Genomic DNA, 26,876 nt, shown 5'->3' with positions numbered 1-26,876 from the left:
AGGTAAGACTAATTAAACCGTATCATGCCCCCATAAGTACCTATATATATATATATATCTGGATGTAAAACAACGGCTAGAACCCAACACAACCAAACAATGCTGCTACATTTGAATTGTTATTAGTACATAAAATTGTTGAATAATTTAAATGCCATTTAAAGTGAACGTAGCATTGTTTTAGAAAGTGTTGAATGGAGCAGTTTGTTAAGAAATATACGGCATAATAACCACAATAGGCTCAGGTTGGGATTGTAACTAGCCGGTTAGTATTTCAATTGCCCTTTCTGACATTCTTCAAATATATTGTGTTCATTAACTGTAGTCACGATTTTTAAATGCAACTAAATGTACCACCATGTTCTTTTAATCTTAATAATAGCAATATTTTGTTATTGTAGGTATAGCCAACGATAAAGCTAACATATTAATTACTAGTTCTTTATCGAGTTAGATTATGTAAAAAAACGAGTGACATGCGAACAACTTGTTCATGTCTTTATTTTATTACTAATTAAACTAAATAATATAGTACTAACGATAGAACCAATTTTGATGTAAGTTGTGACTAAGTAGTTAGGGGCTTAATTGGTGCTATTGCTAATAATTCTCATTTGAAATAGTACTATAAAACATAGACATTCCTCTGTTTCAAATAAGAATTGTTAGCAAGATAGCTATGTAGCTTTATATGAGAAATTAAGAGAATACTTAATAATTGAAAACATATTCTTAACGTGTTAAATCTAGACCCAAGTTGCAGCACTACGGTATAGTCATTTGTTTTTAAACCGTTCTGTTTTATATAAGAACGTTGTGGACTCGAGGTCAAGCGATCGGCAACAATGGAATGGGCCATATCCGGCAGTGCCGCATTATCATAATACTGTTTCCACCAAGGAACTGCCGGCACCAGACATACTAACACTACTCCATATTCATCCTATACGCGACCAATTTGTATATTCCCTCGCGATGTCTCGCATTAAATTGTATGACCACTAGTATTGTTCTATTATCATAAATTCGCGGATTAATAAAATTATATTTGCAATTCTATAGCTAAATGTATATTCATATATATGATCAAATTATTAATTTTATTACGAAATTCAAATATGCTTTTTATAATTTGTTTTTAATATGCTACAGACTTAATTTCATTTGAGTTGTATCAAATTTTCCTTTGGATACTTTATATATCGTACTTTCAATTAAAATTAATCTTTTAACTTCTATTTAAATGCTGTTTTATACTAAATACCTACTTTCATTAGAAACTGTATCTTTAGCTAATTACATGGCCCAATGGTAACTTTACTTTGTTTTTTTTTTTCATTTATTTAATACATTTTCATTCACGTAAATGTAATATGAGGTGAATTTTTTGGACACGTCCGTTTACAAACTCTTATCTTTTTCCATTTATGTTCTAATTTGCTAAAAAAGTATAACTTTTTTAATACTCATGATATAAATCTTACATCAATTAACTAATGCGTTACAATATTTATAACGACAATGTAAGACAATGAACAATTAATTAAACAAATGAGCTGATAGTCAATTTCCAATTACGCACACGTCTAGTAGCGTACCTATTAAGTTTTTACTATAATTAACATGAACACGTAGAACGGAACAAAAAACGGGTAACGACGCGTAAACATTTATAGTATTTGGGTTTAGATCGATTCATGGTAAATCAGTGTTCATGATCGAATGATTTACATCATCATAGTAATATTAGAGACCCGCCCCAACATTTCAAAGTTGCCACTGTAGTAATAGTATTTATAGGACTCGTTAAAAAAACGCTCATAACGTTTTATAGAAGAGTAAGAATTTTTTAAATTTAATTTATTTGAGATCGAGGTAATATGTTTTTCTCTTCAATTCATCCCTGATCGCAGTCATCTCGTTATTTACTCCTTTTCTTACCATATCATCTTTCACACATTCATCCATATTCATTACAACCTTCCATACTCATTGCAAACAAAAAAAATTTAGTCTTACTTCTTTTACTATATGACTAATTGAATTTCTATTCCCTCCAAAACATGCTGTCAATATGAGCTACGCTTCAACTCTCTCGATATGACACTAAATATTACAAAGTACGTAGTTTCTACTAGCAGATAAATATATCAAGTAAGACCTTAATTTATTATGATTTTATATACTAATTAGTGAAATAGCGATAGAGTAACTACAATGTAACTATAGTTATTTAACTTTAATAAAGTACTTAAGCTGCATGAGAGCGGTGTTCAACTTTAAAGTGAATGATGTTGCAGACACTTTGATATCTCCAGAATACGGAACAAGACAATTTGACACGTTGATATCTGTATAAAGACGTCAACTATCGCAATTAACATTGTGTCTAGCATTTTTCAATATTTTCTAATCTGTGAGAATTCCATTACTTAGATCTTGACAGAGATGTTCGTGGGACCGTACACGCTATGCTCAACCATTTAAATTTTCACAAAATATTGGATAAACATAATTGCAACGGTAATTCTATTTTTACGTTAGACCATATTAACAGTCACTCTACATAATGCTGTCCATTCATTACTCTAATAAGTAGAGACAATAAGTGAGGGCCGTTTTTAGTTCCCGTCCATTGTCAAAGTTTAACTATGAGAGTCGTAATTACATTTTAAAATGTAAAATAAAGCTGCATTATGTGGTGTTAATATAATAACTGTTGAGTAATTCGCTGTTATTATTAGCGACCGCAGATAGAAAACTCGATGGTCTGCAGACTATGAAAATAGTCTACCTAAAACCTGTTTAATTAGGTGTATTTCTTTAATTTGTATTACAATTAGGTGGACGGAGTCTAAATGAGTATACTTCATTTTTCACCACATTTTTTTTATTTATACAATATATATGTTAAATGTAAGGTAAAACCACTGCAATTGGACTCTACCAATATACACAAAGCTGTCACTTTAGTAAGTTCATTCGTTTAGTTTTTTTTTTATAATTAACTGTAATGACTTGGCAGTTTAGCTGAAATATATTTTATTAAAATTATATTTATGGAATTTATTTGACATCTTAAAAGCCTTTGTTTAATAGCATACCTATTTGAGACAATAGCAGCAATTAAATAATGAGAAAATGGTCTGGTTAGCTTGGTCAACATCAGACGAGGCCGCGAAAGTTCACATAGAACCGGGAACAATGAGTTAAGTCACATCGAGCCACGCTGGCGAATTTCAGAAGCACACCACGTAAATCACATTTGTAAGTAATATTGAATAGATATTGAATACGACTAAATACTGAAATCCTAATTAGTGCCTACAACTAAAGTCGAAAGGTTATTATAAAAAATTGATACTACTACCTACTACTACCCCATTAAAGGGGATTATCCTTGTGTGTAAATAATCGGGTCGGTAATTTATCAATTTTTAGGGTATACCCTAAGAATACCGTCAGCTGTAAGAAATTAACAGAACGTTAGTTAGTAACACCTCCACCAGTTATCAATAGCAGTTAATAAGCGTTAGTTAACATCGACACGATCCCAAGCCGATTTCGGCGAGCCGATGGCGATGCGATGCCGTGTTAGATAGAAAACGTGTGGCGCCACAACCCCCAGTGCAAGAACCACGGTTATCCGACCACATCTCACATTCCCTAAACATTATACTACAATGCAATTTCAAAATATCAAACGAAATATTAATCAAAATTAATAAATCGCCATTGTACATGAGACAGTCTGCAATTGTAATTATTATCGGCATAACCATTTTGTATAAAGGCTTCAATTAACAGACCTTGAACGGTGCTCTCTATTAGATTTATTGACTGATTAAATAAGATTTTTATTAGTGAAAGTTATATTACATCTAATCATAAGCTACGATCCGTATACCTGCAGGCACGGGTTAACAAACAAGGTGGCAGTGTGAACTATGATAGAACCGATTAAAGAGGAGAACGTCGGAGCCTGTGATCGGATAAGCGTCCAGCGAGTGGAGTGCAACGCAGCGAGAGCAGTGCAGTGGTTGGATAGTCCCCGTGGACTCACCGGCGCTCGTTCGCGTCTTGTTCGGCCGCGGCTTATTCTGCTGCTGAGCCCCACTAAACCCTTTCCCCTGGTAGTTGTAGTAGTCGCCGCCGGCGGCATTGTATTGCGCGTTGTATTCGCCGGAGGGCTGACTCGACTCCTGGGGACACGAGTCGGGCTGCGCACCTTCGCGCTGCTTCGACGGCGGCGCCCCCATCATAGGTTTGACGTCGCCGCACAGCGGCAACTCCTGCTGCTGCTGCATGAAGGCGACGCTCATGGCGGTCGCGTGCGCCACCGCCGCCTGGTAGTCCTGCTGTCCTAACGCGGCCGCAGCCACCGAGTCTGGAGTTGAATCCTTCGGTGGCGTCGGAGGGAACGAGAACAGGGGATGAGGGTGGTGGTGTTGCGCAGGTGACAATGGCTTATCAGCAGGCGCGGCGTCCTGCTGGAATCCGCTACCCCACGCCCCGCTGCCGAGCGCCTTCGACTCTAACCACGGATGCAGCGGCGTGTGGAAGTGCGGCCGACACACCTGCCCACTGCTGCCGCTTAGCGTTCGACCTGCACACACAGAAACAGACTATTAAAATAACAATAATAAGTAATTGTCTCTTTCATTCTGAATAGCACTATAATCGTAAAAACTATTCTGTGGTTAAAATACGGAAGAATAGTAAACATCTCCAACAAACGGTGTTAAGATTAAGATACATTTAGAACTATTTGATTTTCGAAGCAAGTCAAAGTTTATGAGCGTTTAAGTGACCATTACAAGGCTGACAGAGATGTAAGTACAGATACGAAAGTCATTGTAACATGAGCCTAAACATTGCAACTAGCCGTCATTAGGGCGAACAATTTGAAGGCGTTTTCTACCACGCCCGGGCGTACCTAAATTAATATCATTTGTACATAACAACTGGTCTTTCACACGACATCTTCATCGAGTGTAGTTAGTAAATGTAGTTATGAATATTCAAGGTTTTAATGTGTATTTAATAAACAAATAATGGGTTGGTTTAATTCCGTGGGTTTCGATGGTTGCGTCCGTGAACAAAAGGCCGCTGTTTTCAAAAATATTTCAAAAGTGCCGTGTCACAACACTGGGCAATTAAAATAGTAGGCCAGCTGGAAATCTCATTAATTATGTGCATAGTGGTGTCAGTTTTGATGATACACTGTGTTGATTTGTTTGCGGACGCCGTTATTTATGTTTTGCTCAGTGGATTCATTTAATTCCATAAGAAAATTAATTTTGCGAAACACTGAATACATTCTGTAACTATTTTGCAAAATAACTAATTTTCTAGCTAATGATAGCATTAGCTACAATTTTTTAATATGTTATCATGATATATGTGCATATATATATATAAAAGTTCTGTACGTGTATTTGTCACCTAACTCATCCTAAAATACTGAACCTATCTGAAATAAATTTTGTGTATTTGAAATATTCAATAGTTTCCAGTAAGGTTAAAGTGTACGATTCGTTAATACTGCAAATTAATTGAAATACCCGTGCAAAACCGGGTTAAGCCATATTGATATTGCAATATAACATGTTTTTTTAAAATAAGTACGAACATGGGAACCTCGTATTGACACCCCATTTTAATTTCACAAACTACATTCCACAATTATTATTTATAAGTGAAAGCAAACATATGTACGGGAATATTCGAGGGAGCTCGTATCTGGACGTCGATTGGTCGGGTACAGTTGGGGTACATCCCTCCACGTTACTCCCCGTGGTATGCCAGCATGAACCATTATAGTTGGTACATCCCGCGGGGCGCTGCTAGTTTCACAATAATTACAGTTGCAAATTACGTGTTTCAATAGTTCTGATGTTTCGGAAGCTAGTTTTTTAGTTCCATATGTCTATATTTTATTAAGAAGATGACACACTGCGCTGACCCCAAAAATAGAAATAGAAGACATAGAATTAATCTTTATTGAAATAAAATTCATATAAGCACTTTTGAATAGTCACATTGTTTTCTACATATTCGGAACGCAGACTTATCACAAGTAGAATGAGCAATAATCTGATAACTGAACTTTGGATAAATGAAAGATATAAAGGCAATGCAATGATGATGCATTTTGTACATAGACTATTATATAATAATAAACAATTTGACATATAACAAATAGTAACGGAAATAATCTGCCATATTTTTCACCTAACCTCAAAAATCAGAAAATTCATATTTCGAATTCTAAGCTAAAATAAAACCAGAAATGCCGCTTAATTAATGCCAATATTATAAATACGAATTATGTCTGCCTGTTTATTATATTTTGACAACAGGGCGAATAAACTAATTACAATAAACTAATTAAATCTTAATGAAGCCAAAATATCTTTGGAGCAATGCATGCTAAAAGAACAACTTTTGATGTTCTTGTCTGTCTGTCAGTATGTCTGACTTTATATTTATAAACGCTGACCACGACCACGGTTGCCGTTTACCATCAGATGCTTGTGTGCCGCAATCGTAGTGTAAAAAAACTTCTTCATAGAACCGAATAGATACAGTTTCCACCGATATACTGCTGCAGGTCTGCTCTTTTTTACCGCCGAAAAATAATATATTACAAAGAGCGGGTGTCTATTTTAATATATACATCTACTGTTCTCAATAAATTCACTAAATCCGTTTACTCTCAAATGTATTATATATCTAATAACTATCTATCCAACAGAATCACCAGTACATAGGTAATACGAAGGTATTCAATAGATACACAGCCCGCATCCACTGATCCAGGTGTCGATCGCAGGCCGAGATTATCAGCGATTGTTATCACAAGGGCACCCGTACATTGCGGCTCAATAATGGGTAGATTCGTGGGGGAACGAACTGTACCATATGAACTGTACATTGAATATCGAAATTGATTAATTAATGGAAAACTCACGAATAATGGATGGAACGTAATAACATTATTATTATTAATATTAATAATAATTTATTTGCTCAAAAAACACAGTATAAAAGATGATAATTAAAGCTTAGTATCATGTGTTTTGCCATAGTAGTGGCATGCAAAATAGTATTGTTTAAAATTATACATAATTAGTAGTTGTACCTATATTTTTTGTCTATTGATTAATCAATAAAGTTAAATTACAAGCCTAAATAATATACATATTCTAAAATCAAATTTGCAAATAATCAATTCAGGACCATACGAACGTGCAAAAAATATAAGTACTTACTATATATTATATATTTTACAAAAATTATCTATTTTGCCAATGAATATTCCATTAAAAGGTTTTTTAAGTGTAGTCAAAAGTTATCATTTTATTTCTGGATTAAATGAAAATCAGAAATACACTTTGTTAACGTTGTAAGTTGTATTGTTATTACGATGATATTGTTAGATACGACGTCTGCGTGCAAAGATAAAAAAAGATATCACAGCGTCGAGACGCCACGCCGACGTTGTATTATGTACTAGTATTTAAAGTGGTGTCCAACACATTTGTGTTTATTTATAAAGACAAGGATTATATAGGATAACTACCCCCTTCTAGGCGTAATATATAGTTTTAGTTACCATCTTCTATTTGAATATTTGCAACTCAAAAAATTGCAAATATACAAAAATATTAAATCTTTCCTCTTACTTAATATAGATTAACCATTTAAGAAACGAAATCTCAAAATGAATTTAACCAAATTACAAGTGGAACTGAGCATCGATCGTTATAGTCATTATATTAAACAATATTGAATAAAACTATAATCAATCCGTCCCTGCGTCACATTAGACCGAGTACATACAACGTTTTGACATCGTCCACAACAAGCGGGAGCCACCCCTTGTGAGTTAGGCCGCTTTACAATAGCCCCGCGATGGCGGGCCGATAACGCGCGTATGAATAATTCCTGTTATCGCACCATCTCGCCACATGCCCTACCTGGCCGGTACCACGATTCCCTAAATCAGCTTGCATGCGACAGCATAAACCGTACACACCAATAAAAATTTTACTCAAGCGACAACCAACTCTTTAAGCATAGTAAACTCAGTAGCAGTCGACCACCGGTGCTTTATTCATTAGAGGGCTGTTTCGGCCATTGTGCTAGATATCCCAGTTGCTCTACTAAGCCTTGATTGTTTGGGGATTTCGTGTTTTATGAGCTGAGAGACTTTGTAAACAAAAACTGTAAGTACTTACTCTGAATAGGACGGAAATTAAATTAGGATTCGATATCTCCAAATCTTTAAGTTTTATCGCTTATATAATATATAGTAGGTACTTAAATACTTATTGCGTGGTATACCTACGAATAATACAAATAATACTCGATAGTTTTTGAAGATTGAATAGAAATAAACGCAAGCTCACAACTTAATATTCATATAAGTACGTATAAGTAGTAAAAAGTATTCTACTATCATATACCGCATATATATTACCGCATTATACCGCATATGTTAAATAAAAGTTACCAAATTCATATAAATCTCTCATTGATCCGTGATAACTGGTGAAAGAAATTTTAACTTTTATACCCAATACTATCTGTAGCACACTACGGTCGCTCACAGAAATTCTAGTAAAGGGCATCCTATGTATTAATTTAAGATATGTCCTATGAGTACTCTAAATATCATTCAAATCCGTTCAGTATTTCTGCGTGAAAAAATAAAAAACATTCATCTATCTATACTCACGAAAGTTAACTCTTATAATATTTATTGCAAATCAGATTTAGCTAATCACAACAATACAAGGAGTTTCAGGAACTACCCACAGAGTATACGTAACAAAACACCGGAACTGTACCCCAAGCTATGCCCCCATGTGTCCCACTGGCCTGCACAGGCAGATGTAGCGAATAGATCTTATCATGATGAGGCGCCACAGGGGTACTTGCAACTTGTTAAAATCGATGCACTGCTACACCCGTCTTGTTTACTGTCTGTAACGGTTTTTTTACAACCCCTTTGGGTTTTTATACTAAAATTATGTTAAAATTACAGCTGGAGGGCCAGCATTTTTGGCCAGACAAACGAAACGTTACGTTGCCTTTAAATGATATTTCTTAGCATATTTAATTAAATATATATATACATATTATATGGCATCGATTAGTAATTGCATATAATTGCAAACTCATAATTTGTAAAGCCAAATCAAATAAAATTCAGCTACAGTTAACATTGAGAACTTATAATGCATTAAGATTTAGCTTAGATGCCTCATAAATACCACTTACTGGCATCTGAAAGATAACAGATTTTAATGCTCACAAATTATTTATTGAAAACATTAGATCTTAACGAAATATATATCAATTCTCAAAAAAATATACTAAGTACAGTCAATATTAAGATATCTAAATAAAGAATATACATCTACAAATATTTACTGTAGTAAACTATATAAAAGAATGTTATTCATAAAACACATCAAATCTTACATTAACTCTAATTCCATACGCCCCACACTTCCATCCACAAAAGTATAAAGGCGTGGCCATATCGAAAGCGAACTCCCTCCTTTTTGTATTCCTTGGCTGGCGACGAAAATTGCCCCTTTCGGTTTAAACTGGCCTCGTTTTTGGTGCATATGTAGGCAATAAACCGTAATGTGTGCCCCTGTTCACAGCATGTCTTCCGGCGGATTACAATTATTGCCCCCTAACTTATTTACTCAAATTGGCTGCAAATTATTTTAATGTTAGATTGTTTTCTGCTCATAGCGCAGATATACATACAATCGTTATAAAAGTTTAAATAAGCTTTGTTAAAATAAATATAATACAATATGTTAATATTTGGAATTTCACGTTTGGAATTTCAAAATGCAGATTGTACTAACATGAATAGAAATCAAACAAATGTTATACACCTTCACATATTTATGATTTTGTATGTTATGTTTAAAAATATTATAGGAATTGAGACCGTCTTAACTCTTAACCCAGTATCAGAGATCCTTTCGATCTTAATTCAAATCTTGCTAGCACCAAAAATGTATATTAATTTATATTTGTGACTAACTCTCGTGCGATGGATACAAACCAGAATTAATTCGAGACTACACTCTGGATGCCACGTTGGATTCAAATAGCAAATCTAGCGAATTTAATCAAAGCGAAATATTGCAGCACATCAAGTGCTGCATACAACAAGGCATAGATCAATACCTCTACTATTGACTACCCCATATGAAATAACAGTCGTGAAATTATATTTATTATAGGAACGTGAGAACTTTCTTGTGCCAAGGTCAAGCGGGCAGCGTCGTCCAGTCTGCCGCGGTTTATTTGCACGCCGTGACATCAACCAGTACTTACATCCGCATGCGTAGTGCGTGCGCGTATGTCGTTGCCTTTACAACACCCATCACGCGAACTTATCCCTTCCCCTTATTGTCTTTAGACGTGTTATCCTTCGTTCCCGCGGCAGATCATTACGTGCTCAATCATCACGCTGATAACCTCTACATCTCTAATAATAAAGTCTACATTGCCGCGACGGGCGTCCCCTGTGAAATGTCCGACGTGTTAGCGAATGATAAATGTAGGCGTCGGTATCGCGTATCGGATCTCACCGTTCGCACGCCGAATTAATTTTAATTTATTGATCGCGGTATCGACGCGGAGTATTTTAGGTGCCTACTAACATTGCAACGCTGCTTTGCTTTTAAAGTGTTTATCACCTTCTTGTTTTAAAATGTACTGTCACATTTCGAAAAATAGCCTCTCAGTTCGCGGTCGAGGTATTTCTGCCGCTGCATGCTATCGAGATATTTTAACGGGATTCTTCGTAAATGCAACGTTCATGATGAATTCTAAATAACTTAATCAATATCCAGAACACTATTCTGCTTTTAGCTTAAGGATTTAGCTTTAAGATTTGTATGTTGCAAGAATACAAAATTAAATTGTTATATTTTGAAGTGTATTTTTTAATATTTCCCTGCAGTGGTTACCACTAACTTCTAACTTGAGTTTACGTCCTATATTAACACAAATGACATCAATTCTCATACGTAACTTAAAAAAAAGAAACTACAGCCATATTTCAATTAACGAAGCTCCTCAGTTTTTCAGTCCTCAGTCTTTCATATTTCGTAATTTATTAATTATATAATTAAAGGCATTATATATATTTGTTTTGCATTCTATTAACAAATATAATTACTCAAAGGCAGATAGAATGCCCAGAAAATGTAATACTCATCTAAAAATAAATTTGGAATTTGTCATATTAGTAGATCAAGTGAATTTATATCAGTCTTAAACATTTTTTTTCGAATTTCTTTACTTTTGTCCAGTTTCATGAAAGTCACTGGATTTCGGTTTAATATGCCCTTTACGAACCTGCATATAAGTTCCTACCTACAGTACTGAGTCGCCAGGGGAGCGTGACGGTCAGGATGTTCGTTCGGCAATTAAGCGGATTTCCCGCCGCTTTGCCACCGAACGATCTAATTATGAAAGTATGCAAATAGAATTTTGGTTCAACTGCAACAATTACATGTACGATGTCATTGTCCGCTTTTGCATTAATTACCATTATTTTATGTAATTTTAATGACAAACGAGCTAACGGCCAACGAGCTAACGGCCTATGTGATCACATAACGCGCATAATACTTACACGCTCATGGGTTACCATTCGTGAAAATTAAGGTATATGGCACTTAAAAAAAAAAGAGAAACGGTTTGGCCGCACAAAAAGAGACAGAGTAAGGTAAGGTAAGACTAAGTCCATCTAAGAAAGTCAACCTATGTAATAAATATAAAATTGTGTCCCTATATTTGTTACCTTTTCATCACTAAACGACTGAATCGATCGTCATGATATTTGATACGAAAACAGATGGTATCATCACTATGGGCATAAGCTATATTTTATCTCATAAAAAGCAAACGAAGTTGCTGGATACGGCGTGTTTATTATAATTATTCAATACAGTAACAAAATTGTTCGTAAAAAGCTTGCGAAATATTTAAGTACATATCTGTGTAACAATTATGCACTCATATATTATGAGTAGGTAGTAATAAATTATTCTTGTATGTGCCCAGAGGCAATCAGAGCGTCAAAGAATTGAATTCTCAGAACGCAATTATAAAGACGAAAGTGTTTAAACGTAACCGAAAAAGTCGTTCGCTGAATAAATAATATTAAACTATTCGATGGTCGATGCGTGTGTCTTGTACTACAAAATTACTTCTAATTCTTTTGGCTGTTTGTACATCCAAAAATATTTTACGAGCGAGTCGGGCGCGCACCGAATGGTAAATCAAGCTCACGGGCGGTCACACACTATGGTACCTCCTGATTGGATTATAATGCTTTTATATTAGGCTCGTTTCTTATTATTACGGGTGGGTGCTGCCGAGTGGCGTGTGACAGACGTCAGGAATAACAACTAGTGTCGAACGCAAACGGAAGAGCTGTCTTGTGCTACGACGCTACGGTAAACCGCGATCGATCATAAACAGGGGTGTTCCATTTCAGTATCCGAATCACATAAATTCTTAAATATGATCTATATTCAAATTTAGAACATAATTTAAAAATAAGGTGACTCTCAATATTTTAATTACATCGATATCAGAATATGTTCATACTTTAAATTTAGAACAGTTTTAAAAATGTTTAGTTCGTTCTAAATTCGAATATTAGACACCGATTTTTTTTTCAGAATTAGTATATTTTTGTCTTTGTAACAGAATTTTAAATATTTTTTTGTCTTCAAATAAATGTAGTCAATTATTTATTTTTTATTTGTAAGCTTTGTAATGGGATGTATACAATAAGCACCGTAATTTGCAGAACAGTAAAGTACAAGGTCGTCTTATCGTTCAAGCAATCTCTTCCTAGCTAACTTTTGATTTCTCTACCAAGTGAAGACAGTTGGTGGCGTGAAAGGATCAGATGAACGTTACTAAAACAGGTGTAGATTAAAATTAATGTTCGAAGTTTTAAACACATGCAAATATCTCTCTAGTAGCTCCTACTACCTCTACTCATTCAATTTTTATCACTTTTCTTTCGTCCATTCTTTCTAAATGGAAACCAATGCAAACTCGTAATATATAGAATTCAATTACTTTTCATATGAAATTGAACAATGTATCTTTGTACATGTATTTCTTACTATAACATTCCCACCGCGTCAACTCGGTTTCGTTGCGACAGGAGCCGTTAAGCCGGGATTAGACAGTACTTCGTGGGTGTCTCGATGATTTATCGATTCGAATACGATCGAGTACTTACCTACTCTGCTCGATCGAAACGAATCGGTTACTTTCGATATCACTACAACTAAAAGTTTGTTCTATGATAAACAATATATCTGTATATTACAAAAAGGACAGATTTTGTTATGACAACGTTAAAATCCGGATTGCACCGATTCCAGAAAATTTTTCACTGTTTGAAAAGTATATTATTAAAGAGTGGCCATGCAATAGTGACATGTGACATGCAATAGGTATATATATAATCTAAATCACAAGTTTATATGCACCCAGAGAAGCATGAGCGGACCACTAGTCATTTAAGTTGCAGCGAAGTTTGACCCACGATTTTGTTCGGTTCCTGGTATATTAAATTTAGAAAATTCTTCTTCTTATTATTATGTCATTATCCGTTTTAATATTATTGGGGAGATTACGTAGAAACCAATAATGTTTTCAACCAGTTTCATTGTTTTTGCTTGTACTTTCTTTCTTCAGCAGCACATAAAAATGCACACTGTAAGACTTCTTTGATTCTAATATTATTTAGGAATAATAAGCACGCGTATACCGACCAACAAAAGAAATGAGGATACTCAAAAACTAAATGTGTACATAAATTCTTGAGTAAATTTTTATACGATGCGTCTCATATATCAATTCAAATTCAACAGACACATACCAATATGACTTTTTAATTCAACCAATAAACAATAACAAATGCTAAACTTCCTTCCTTGCTCCTCGGAACTGCAGTATCGAGAGTTCCATTGACGAGTTGTGAACAATGAGAAATTTATTAAAATGCCATAACAATAAAATTCGTGTCCGGACATTAGCGATGTTAAGTTATTCTCCAAACGCTACTTAATGAGAAGTGATGGGTTCTTATGAAAATAAAATAAAAATACAATGTAGGCAGTAACCGCGCTGCATTCAGTGCGGCCACATCGGGTATGCTGGACGCGTTCACATGAAATTTCATGTCTTGTATGCAAAGAAATTCCATTATCATTCCCGGGAGTTACACATCTCAATATCTACATTTATCTATCAATACTATCAGATATCAATTCATAATTTATGGCAATGAAGATGTCGACGGGTTATTTTTATTACTGTGTTGCATACATTAGTCCTATTCATATTACTAATATTATAAATGCGAATTTATGCTTATCTGTCTGTTTGTTATGTTGTGATGACTATATGAATTTTAGCGACTTGTTGCTAGATCGAATATGAAGAATCTATTGTTTCAAAAAACATTTGTATCAATTTTTTATATATAAATATATCTAGGTATTTGTATCAGTTGTCACCACAACACAAGCTCTGCTTAGCTCGGGACACGATGGCGTGTAATTGTTATAAAATATTATTATTATTTAGTTGATTGCTCTAATCTCAGGAAATACAGGTTCGAATCGAAAAATTCATTTAGAGGTTGAATAGACCATTTATCGAGAAACACTATATGACGTCAGGGTAATACAAGAGGGGCATGAATGAAAAAATATGTAAAAACGGGGAACTTGTGACACAGAAGAAGTTACGCGGGGCAACTAATATTACAACTTACGTAACTGATAAGTAAACGTCGAACAATTGTGGCTAGAGTTCACAGATGCGTAAATACAGCTATTCGCCCCCGACCGCGGTCGCAGGCGCTCGGATATGTCACGCTACACTTGTGATTCATAGATCAAACACACCGCGCTCTTTGGTATGCCGGCCGCGCACCGGTATTACCACAACCTGCCAGAGGAAATTTCCACCATATTCACTTGTCCACTTGACAGGCGATTATGATGGACTAGTTATGTGCAAGTAATGAGGAATGGCAACTTAAAAAATATCGCATACTATTTCACCATCATACATATGGTAAACTTCTCATTATTTTCCCCCGAAATGATGAGAAGTTTACCATATGTATGATGTTGAAATAGTATGCGAGACAAAAGCAACAGTGTCGACCTGACATAGTATAATGACTAATAGCCATTAGCAGCGATCCTCTCTAGTAACCAGTTATATCCTGGTGAATTTGCCAAGATGTATTAACTTACATAACTTTATCCTCAGCCCATCATCCTCCATTGGTGCCTCGCGATACCGTTAACGCACATGCGAGTAACCATACCATATATTGTCAATAAAAAAAAACTTGTTAAATATATTTCAGTTTTATCTCTCATAGAACGAGAGCAGTGAAGGTTCTCTGCTATTAAACCCTAATGTGGCTTACAAAATATTTCATTATAGAATTTAGTTTTATTAATCATTGCATAGATCTGACTCTGAAAGGTCATGATTCATCTGGTGAAAACCAAAAATCTCTGTTTGTTCTTAATTATAAATGAATACAGAAATTGTACTAACTAAAAACTGACATTAAAGTTGATTTAATCTAAAAGCCGGTGTTAGGCACGCCCTCAAAATTATCTGATATTAAAGTAATTGTTATCGAATACATATAAACTGTTAAGTCAATTCTTTTAATTCTGCGGTTATAAAATATATATCTTACTGATAAGGATAAAATATAATACAAATTTTCATACAACAAAGCATAAACGATATACATATATATATATAAATATATATCCATTAAAAAACGATTGTGTTATTAATTCAATCTCTGTTAATCTTTGCCATACGTAATTCAATTTCAAGTCTAAATCAACAATACAATTTTTTATTTAATTGTGCTAAGTATATATATATATACTCAGGCCTCTAATCCGAGATAAGGTAGACAGAGGTGTTGTTGACTACCGACGCTGTGATAAGACGCCTTTGACGTGCCCACGTTTTGTTTGGATTTGATTCTAATTTAATCAGTTTGTCACTGTTAATGGTGTTTACATCGCCAGAGAGACAGTCAGAAATTACGGATATATTAGAATACATCAAGAAGATCACAATATCAGGTCACGACTCTGAAATGGCAACGCATATGGCATATTAGAGGTGTAATGATGGCATGATTCTGAAATGGCTGAATGGGATATGACATGATGTCTATAGCATTCTTCAGTTATATAGACAACGACTGCCACTTACTACTAAGTGAACTGTCAACATGTTGGGTACTTACATAAAAAATAGATGTATTTTTAAATAATGGGATCTGCAATGCAATTAACTATAAGTGCATCAGCAAATAATATTATTCCGAACACTATCGTGTAGTAGGCGCCGCGTAAAATAGGTTAACAATACAATGCAATCATCAATGGCACTGACACACCTATGTATATGATTAGTTTCGCGGCAATGAAGCCTCGCACAGTTCGCGTTATACACGATACGAGCATACGAGTCGTCATCATATCCATAATTAATAATAACACAGTCACGACATCTATCATTAAACGTGATCTAACAGCTTCCCTGAGATCTCTCGGATGCGGGTAAATTGTTTTACAAGCAACGATTTATTGGGTTATAGGAATAGTTGCGAAATTACAAGTTGGTCGCTGGTCTCACTGACCCGCCAATCTTGACAATGGCCGGGAAGACGGAGTGTTCGTATAATAATACCTATAATAGCGGCGCGGGCCGGCAGCCTGCTTACATAACCGCTCGTGACTAGCGCATTACGGTATCGGGAGAAAAATATGAATCCAGCGCGGACAGGGCCGGAATGACCGCACCATAATACTTATACTTACAGAAAATGATATGACCAGTCAAAATGGACAGTGGAAACATGAATTTGTATGGGTACTTGGAAATAGAGTAATACATATATTTATTTTAGTAGTATATATATTTAATTGGGAGATATTGTGAATGTAAAAGAGAGGACGTCCTCCAGATGCCTGGTGGACCATCATGAAGAATCTAATTGCAAAGGAAAAATTGCCAGAACCCGACAAGGACAGATTGTCCTGGCGTCGGAAAATTAGGAGAGCTTGACCCCATATAAATTGAGATAGTGCAAAGAAAGAAGTAAATATTTAAAGAAAAAAATAAATCTACTCCTATTCTCTATTTCCATGTACCCAGACAAATTCATATTTCCACAGTCTATTTTGACTGTATGGGTCCTTCAAAATAAGTAGACTTTTTTTTTAAAAAAACATATTCTATTCATGTATGATACAAAAAAGAGAAATATATTTTAGTAGTATGATTATTAGTTAGAGAAATAATGTCTGGTAAAGAAAAATAAAGCAAGATTGTGAATACATGGTACCAGAGGGAAGGACAGAAAAGAACATAAGCGCTGAGTTCCATGTTTCCAGTCATATACTTAGTTGTGTCATTCATCAGTAAATTCGTTTGTCTTTTTATGTTTTATGTGTATAGTGAGTGTCAGTGTCAGTGTCCACAGATAAGATTAAATACTATTTTTAATAACAATTTCAGTAAAAAGTGTAAATAAAAATAATATATTTTTCTTATCTTATTAATTTAAGACTAGGTATCGGTAAGGTAGACACTTAATCATTTATCCAGGTCGATTAATACACCTAATAAAGTTATATTTAATAGATTTATAACAAAATACTTGACAAAATAAAACGTACATAACCTGCATAATACTACTTTCCTATCTATTCTCGACTGTTCTTCCCATATACGTTTTATTTTTGTAATGTTTCTCTCACAAAATAAAGTGAACGTATTAACATTAACAAAGAAACCAACCAGCCGTTCATAATTATAAAATACTTGACTTATCATAATGATAGTAATACGTCTCGTAGCGCTTCTGTATCTATTTTATTATTTATTCGTATTTTAATTTCTAAATGGCCATACATTACGACACCCGTAGATAATGAAATTAAAATAATTAACAAAAACCGTTTCATACTAAGCAAAAGCGGTTTCAACACGCGATCACTCGATCTTTTGAGCGGCAAAGTGGAAATAGGATCATGTTAATAGATAAAGCAAGAAATCGGTTGATTTATAAATAGAAATTAACAGACGTGGCAACGGCTAAACTAGTGTACTTTAGCTATTTCCATAGCATTATGTCGTATGGTATTTTGTTATGGGGCAAAGCAGCTGATATAAATACAATATTTATTTTACAAAAGAGGGCCATTCGCTCCATTTATAGCATGGGTTCCAGGGAGTCTTTGCGAGAGTGCTTTAAGGAATCAAATATCCTCACCGTTGCTTCTCAATATATTTATGAAAATATCATGTATGCCAGGAAGAATATAGACAGTTTCAAAAGAGTTAGTGATTGCACTATTAAAAGCTTACGTAACAATAACAAACTGATTTTACCTAAATGTCGTTTGGCTAAAGTTAGTAATTCGTTTTATGGTAATTGCGTAAGGTTTTACAATAAAATACCAGAGTCTGTTATAAATCTGCCAGAAAAAAGATTTAAATGTCAAATAAAACACTTCCTTTGCAAAAAAGCTTACTATAAAATTGAAGAATTCGTTAACGATAATAATGTTTTTGTAGAAAAAATTTAAATTCCTAGCACTGACAATATTATCTGATTACACTAATAATGAGTGCGTAGCGATTTCTATGTTGATTGTCGCATGCCTCTTACTTGTTACACTGTAATTATTTATATAAAAAAAAAAACATCTATTAAAAAGAGCAACACACAAGTTTCTTGCTCATTCTTCTTGTGATGAATCTGCATTCCGAATGAGTGGTAGAATCAAAATATGACTATTCAAAAGTGCTTGTAATGAGTTTATTTGAATAAAGATTATTTCTATTTCTATTTCTATTCTAGAAAATAGCATTGCATACTAGTTTTTTTACTTGTTTTTTGATTGCGGCCCTGGTCATGCAGTTCCTAGTTCGTTCACGGATCGTCAATAACCTATAACTTAATCCCTTTATAAGAAATATGTGAGTACACATATCCTTCTTTCAATGCATAATTAAGTATTATCAATAGCCAACGCATTAGAATTACTGAATAAAAATATTTAACATCAGTCGAAGGGACATTTTATTGTCCATTTCACTTTACAATTTAATTATTGTCAGATGTTTAGGGTTTTATGACGATGTACATTGTAAATATTGGGTAAATCTACCTATGTATAACCTCAATCATCATGTAAATGAACATTAACACAACATTTGGACCGGAAAAGTATACTACCGCTTAGGTACTTTTCCGGAAATATTTTTTATAATACTTTTTTGTAATTACTGAACGTTTTCTAAAACATTCTACGTCAAGTACTATGTACATTATTATTTATAAGTCTAAAGAGATATTTAATAGGTATGTAGAAACGAACGAAGGAAATTTGTTGCTAAACTGTCAAATAATAAACAAGTCTATACGAATTAATAAAATTGAAATATCTGTTTGTTATTTCAAAATTAACAGCTTCCCACTAAATGCATATGACAGAATATACGGTCTGTCTGTTTTTGCTGCTAATCTCTGAAACCGATTTGGTCGGAACTTTCACTTGTATATAACTAATGTTATAGGGAGTAACTTACTCTACTTTTATTTTAGAAATAATATTATTTCCATCAAAAATAAAGTTCAATTCCACGCGGACGAAGTTTCAAGCAACAGCTAGTATAATAATAAAAGCAATAAGTCAATAAGTTGATGTAAATATAATAGATTTACACTTCATTCTCCAACAAGAATACGTCATAGTACACTTACTTACGGTTTCTTGCAAGTAGCGTTAATTTGCAATCGCCGTAGATTTATTCATCACAAAGAAATTATTTTTGCATTACGGCGACGCGTGGGACAGTTTTATGCGCAATATAATAATCTAATACAATAAATCAGTGGTAACATTATTACATAGCGAACATTTTAATCATGTTATAGGTGTGCTAGTTGACAGCTGGTAGCTCGATACACGCGGTGATCAATATTAGGTGCCTATCGCTGTATGCAGTAGGTAGGTACGTACATTGTAGTCGTGCATGCTAGTATGTAATTATTTATACTCCATTATAATGAGCTATATACACCCATACATAGATTTAAATACAGCTACTGCAGTTTCTACTATGATCTGACGGTTTACTTCCTAAGGTCGCCGGTTCTATTCCTCGCACGGTGTTAACATTTGTATTCATCTTATTGTTAGTATTGATCTGGGTTTTTTCTATGTATATTATGTATAGTACCTTCGTGTGTGACTTCGTTCCTATGACCTCGCTATATATATTAACTGTTTGTCATTAAGATACCGAATAAGAGAAAATTCTCTTTTCCATTTATACTAGATATTAGTAACACTTATACAAATATTATAAATTTATTTTTTAATCAAAATCTAACAGTAATAAACAACTATTACTATGTAACGTATCGCGCTTGAATGCTTGTTATAAAATACACGAAGATCTAGTTAGAATCTATGAGATGGATGCACCTGCAGTTTGACTATACTCTAATGACTGTTATTTGACGCGATGCGCCCGCGCAGCCCGTAAACTATATCTTATTATCCGCCATACAGACCTCTACTTACCCGGTTTGAGCCACGGGTGCATTACCGGCCCGGGTCAAATCAATGTAAACATAAAGAGGCACATTGAACTTCATACTGTTCATAAAATTATATATTTATTTATCATGTCAATAACCCGTTAAATGTATTTAGTTTGTGTATGATGATATGTGATATTAAATTAAAAAATTAGGCAATTTTTATAAAAAATCAATATACGTATTGTGGACTCCATGGTATGTCGCTGACTACTTAATAAACCACTGTTTTGGTATAAAAAATATGTATGTAATTTAATTTATTATTTTGTAATAAATAAATATACCATTTGATTTTAGCCTTTTTGCATCTATTCATTTTACATAGTTATCGAGTAGATGGCTTTCTGCACATATACAATCGACAAATAAACATATAGTATATCTACAAACCTATATGTAATATTATCCGCCACTATAGTAGAATAACTGAGCTGTTTGTTTGATTGAATGCGCTAATCTTAATAACTACTAGTTAGAATTATATCTTCTATACTATGACTATGAAAAATTTTCTAAAAACGACAAAAATATGACGGAGACTAATTGAGCGGGTCAGCATTTTTAGATTAATATAAATTGCAGTAATATATACATCATTCTCAAATTGAAATCCTATTCATTAATAGTTTTCGCGATCGATAGAATTTATTCACATTTTTTATTTAATTATATTATATATTTATTATTTATAAACTACATAGTCGAAATCTGTGACAGTTCACTGAATGTATGTTATCCAACTTTTGTACTGTCTATATGTATACATACTTTACTAGATAAGTAGTTATAACACAAAGTACAAAACTTGGTAATCGGAACCACTCGATTCCATTCGAAGTAAAAGATCAAAATAAAAGAGTTTTAGTTTTGTTAAATGACTTTGTTGAAGCTAGGGTTACCATATAAAGGAAAAACCAAAGACACGCTCGAATCTTTATTCCTAATTATAAGTGGTGTAACTTTTTTAATATGCCAATACAAAAATTAATTAATAAAATAATTATTGTAATATACAAATACTATATATACTATATATAATAATAATTAATTAAATAATTTTACCAATGGAATAATGTAAGTAACGAATCAGCAACATACATATCTAAATGTAAGTAGGTATGTATCCGAATTCAAATTCAAATTACTTATAACATAGGATACCCAGTCGGAACTAAATATAAACGGAATGTTCCCGCATTATAGGAGTTAGTTTATACATATTAGAAAACAAATTTCCTCCGCGTCTGTCTGTATGTTTGCGATAATCTAAGACGCCGGATCAGGTCGCTAGTTTAAAATAAATAGTAATTGTTATTTTAAATACATTTCCTTTATCAGACATTTCGAGTACAAAGGCTGTACAAGCGAAGTAGCGGGGTCAAGCGCCATAGAGTCGATACGAGAGGCCATCATAGAATAAATCAACAGATGAGCTAAATGTTGCCAGTAGGTATTATTATTAAATAATATGGTAATATAAAGAAATTACCTACGTTCAATATGTTTTAGAATTGAATAGAAATCATTTATTTAAATAAACTTATTTTGAAGCACCTTTGAGTAATCATCACATTTTTTATAATCTACCGCTCATTCGAAAAGCTGTCTCATCTATCAAGAAACTTGACTGTTGAGTAATAATTTTATTCAGTAAACAAAAATAAAATTAAGAATTCAGCTTTATACTAACCATAAGTATAAAACTTTTAATTTTAAATGTAAATTGTATATAATATGTTGATTACCTTGCCATTAATAAAACTTAACTTTGTATATTCACACTGATATTATAAATGTGAATGTGTGTATCTGCTACCGTCTCACGACTAACCGGTTGAACAGATCATAATGAAATTTGGGATAATAATAAGACAAGGTTACAGGAAACAACTACTATACATACTATGTAATATTTGGAAACTAACGTTAGTTGCTGTAATTTGCAAAGAATATTATACAGCGTATATAATAATTAAAAAAAATCCTAATATTACATTAAGACTGATAAAGCATCTGAGCTATATATAGATGACTATCACGTTCAAAGCAACAAAGAAAGAGAAATGTCATTCGTTCACTATACAAAGCAGTGTCCATTCTTTACTGGAGGCGCGCTAATAGCTCTTTGAGCCGCGCGCTGGTAGCTCGCAGAACAGTGGGACATAAATCATGGGCGGCCAGGAAATCATTCATCCTCAGTAATGTGCTGCGAAAATAGGCTTCCACAGCACAACCGGCGACGCTAACGCCCTCTGCCCTAAATGTTTAAATATAAAAAACACACCGTTAATGAAAATATAAATCTAGTACACCAGGCAATTTATATTGCATGAAGCATTTTAACGTTTGTATAACACGAGTTCGCTCCAATTTCTTATAAGTTCGTTGCGACTTAACATTACTGCAAGGCATTGAAAAATATCTATTTATTTTAGTTACATACAACCCTTGTTAGTAGCAGAGAACTTTGCTTTATATAACTGAAGGACTTTTGAGAATAGAATAAGTATTTTTTAAGTTAATCATTAAAAAATATTTGACTCATTTACCTTTCTTCCACAAAACCTTCTTATTTATCATATGAGTTTATAGAACATGTAACATAAAATGAACATAGCACAACAAATTATTGAAAATAGGATAATTGTTTATTTTAGTTCCTCATTGATAAAATACATAATCGATATGTCTACCACCATAACCAACAATTACAAAATGAACATCAAATCTTTCCTATTTCCTATATAATATTCGATTATAAAACATAAGAACCCAAAATAACGCCAACATTATTTTCTAATACGGGCTATCTAAGATACTTTAAATTAGTCGTGTCATAGTACTCAAACTAATTAAATTAAATCATACCACGGCTCATCGGTCGTTCCCATGACATTTTTGTCATAACTCCTGCTTAGTCTGAAGTCGCAGTCATTCTCCGATGGACGTCTGTAACCGCATCTATGTATGACAAATCGTGACAAAACCACCGACTCATCTACACTGTGACTAAACAAATACTAGTGTGTCAGTCCTTTAAATTTAATAACAACCAATAATGGACTTTACGTCATTGTATTAAATGTTTCAGTGCACGAAATATGTCTATGTCAATAGTAAAGTTAGGTTCGTAAATGAATACACGATTCCATGTGGCCGGGCCGCATGCCTCTGCCGGCACTACCTTCATCCATCAAGCTCGGTGCACATCACCTTCAACGTAGCAATCGACCGGAAAGAGAGACCCTTTCTAACCTTTAGATTAGACAAATACAATTATTTTGTAGCTACATATGAGTACAGTCGCGTCCTCTGATCTACAAACTATGTCGGAATGATATTGCCAATTCTAAAAACTTTAAAACTAACCAATATGCTTTACAAAAATGTTTATAAATAACGACGTCGAATTTGCTTCATTAGTTTATTTTTTTACCTTATATTATAAATGTATATGAACGTAATGAACCTATACCGTTCGAGTTAAATTATACTTTATATGTAATACTTTCTATCGTTAAATATATTCTAACATAACTGCGCACATAATTAGGTAATAAATACTGACAACGTATTAAACTAAAACAAAAGTTGCGAAAACGTATTCATATTTCAAAATTACACTTCCAAACTAAGTTCATTGCTTGCTCATTACCATACAAACTACGGGAAAAATAACGCTGTTTGTTGTAACATTGTCGATTAGCCCCGGCGACGACGGTCGCCAGATTTCAATATCAAATATCAATATTTGGATGCAATCAATCAAAGCTAATCACGCGAAAGATATAAAAGCAAAATGAATACATTAAGTTCTTTAGTGAACGGCGTCGGGTGCACTCGACCGAGCTCTACCGGGGACCTCTTTTTGTATTCAACGTAATAATGACCGATTAGAAAAAAAACTGGATGGGAACTCGTATATATAGGTACCTATATGTGTGTACAAGTTACACGATGATGACTTAAGCAAATTTGAATGTTAATTAGCCTATTATTAGGTACATATTATTTTATTTAGGTAGACTTTGTACAAAGGCATTTATTTAAGTACCCCTGTCTCATCTATTTATATCATCAAACCGCTTTCTTTGCAGTATGTGTACTGTTTTGAAATGCGAGATTTGGCAGTAAATTTATATAAAAAATAAGCTTAGATTGTGAATTGTAGGGGTCATAGTGTGTAATGTGTTTCAAACAAATGTTTAGTCAATGGTGGAGCAATTTAAAAGTTAACTAATTAGGTCAACTGGTCCCGTGCTTGCTGGCAGTACCGATCGATACCGACAACGGGCGAAGTTTCAACTACGGTAAAGAACGCCAATAAAACTAAACGATGTTTCTGTTTTACACTGTTGTTTTGTTTGTAGTACGGCCACAATCGATATTTGTAATGGTAACAGAACGACAGCTACGTCCGAGACTAGGCAATTTATTTTTAAACTACTACGTTGTACAGATAAAAATAAATACTAATGTTAGCATAAAACCTCATTAAAATACTCATTAAAAATAAATGACATCCTTTACACGGATCGTAATGGTCGCGTAATGAAATTTAACAGTTTCAAATAAACCTACCTATTTATTGGTCTCTGAGAAGAATTTGTTAGGATTTTCTTAGGCAATCGGGATGGAAAATAAGCTAACGTCCCGCCTGGTGCTAAGTGCCAACATACAATAAAAACAAAGACATTTCCTTCATTTGACGCTCGAAATGCTACCGATGCGTTGTCATTCTAGAGGACTAAGATAAGAACAGATCATGCGCTACCCTGTACTTTTACTGGATAATCTCATACTACAACCGATATACAGTTTATTAAACAAGCTGCTTGCCGGCTGAAATAGGTGGAATTGAAGTGTCTAGGTACTATAGTAAAAAAAAAGTGAAATTGGTAAGTTCGGAAAATTGAAAGTTGGTATGCGCTGAAGCACTTCACGATTAATTAAATCAAAATTACCCGTTATTCATTAGTGCGGCCGTTTATTGGCTGTCACAATACATTTAACAGGCGGCCACTTTAAAAAAGTACTCGGAAAAAATGACGTAATCTATGCTCAGCATAGAGTAGCAGCCGAAACCCCTTCACCTATTGCAACTAAGGATGCTTAATTACGGTGTTGCCTCATGTGAGTATATTGACGGCCTCGATGGTCTAGTAGATTAGCATACCGCTTTATCTCCGATGGTCACGCGTTCGATTCCTCGCACCGTACAATTTCCTATGTAATTCATGAGTAGGTATAATTGTTTATATCGGTCTAAGCGTTTTCTTCTGTATATATTTTGTGTATTTTTGCAAAAAAAATGTATTTACGTATTTGTATCAGTCATTTAGTACCCATAACAAAAGCTCTACGTATCTTGGGACTGAATGGCACTGTGTGAATTGTTATGGATTACTATCAATGGTCCTAAAGATATCAGATATAGAATTACCTTATAAACGGGAACGTACCTATTTTAATTACATTAGGAGTTTAACAATTGCATTGTACAGTCTCATAATTCCTTTAAAATTAAGGTAAGCATAGCTACATCTACTTAGTTGATATAAGGTAATATAGTGGTTTAACACACTACCTCGTCTTCGAACGGTGGCTGGTTCATTTCTCGAAAAATATAAACATTTTGCAGATACTCATAAGTCCTAACGTCTATTTTTATTAGCAAAAACGTTATATTATATATACGTAATACCTACGTATAGGTACCTATGTATATAGAACAAAACCGTTATTAAACATTGTCTATCATTTGTGTGGTATATACCCTGCTGTATATATTCATAGCTGGGATTCTCTCTATGTCTAAATCCATAACGATATATATTTTTTATATATCTACCTATTGTTATTGTTTTTAGCGAAAAGTTTTAACAGAGTAAAATGCTCTTTCACTTTATGACTCATACCGAGATGTATCACATAATTTCAAAGTAGAGCCATTGTTCTATGCATGTGTGAGTTGGCAATCAAGATACAACTTTTCAGATTAATGAATACTTGATTTTAATGAATTTCTATACTTCTTTCAATAGTTTAATATCATTGAGTTACATCATTAAAATATATTTATTGAGTTATATAATAAATATATTATTAACTTGAAGATAACTAT

The 26,876-nt window shown here is 33.8% G+C and overlaps 2 protein-coding genes across 4 annotated transcripts in view; one reads left to right on the top strand and one right to left on the bottom strand.

Annotated features, from left to right (window-relative positions):
- Positions 1-26,876, top strand: part of LOC131846990 (transcription elongation factor 1 homolog) — a 380,500-nt gene that overhangs the window by 267,539 nt on the left and 86,085 nt on the right. The window lies entirely within an intron of this gene.
- Positions 1-26,876, bottom strand: part of LOC131846984 (GATA-binding factor C) — a 113,738-nt gene that overhangs the window by 65,919 nt on the left and 20,943 nt on the right. For 2 of the 3 annotated variants that reach the window (XM_059196413.1, XM_059196414.1), the window contains exon 3: positions 4,064-4,606. In XM_059196413.1, coding sequence (XP_059052396.1) covers positions 4,064-4,606 — 543 coding nt within the window. The remainder of the gene's footprint in view (positions 1-4,063; positions 4,607-26,876) is intronic. The other variant, XM_059196415.1, reaches the window with a different exon arrangement.

This window comes from Achroia grisella, unplaced genomic scaffold (assembly GCF_030625045.1).
Source record: "Achroia grisella isolate CSIRO2021 unplaced genomic scaffold, CSIRO_AGI_Agris_v1 utg515, whole genome shotgun sequence".
Lineage (NCBI taxonomy): Eukaryota > Metazoa > Arthropoda > Insecta > Lepidoptera > Pyralidae > Achroia > Achroia grisella.
This window is presented reverse-complemented; position numbering and strand designations above follow the sequence as displayed.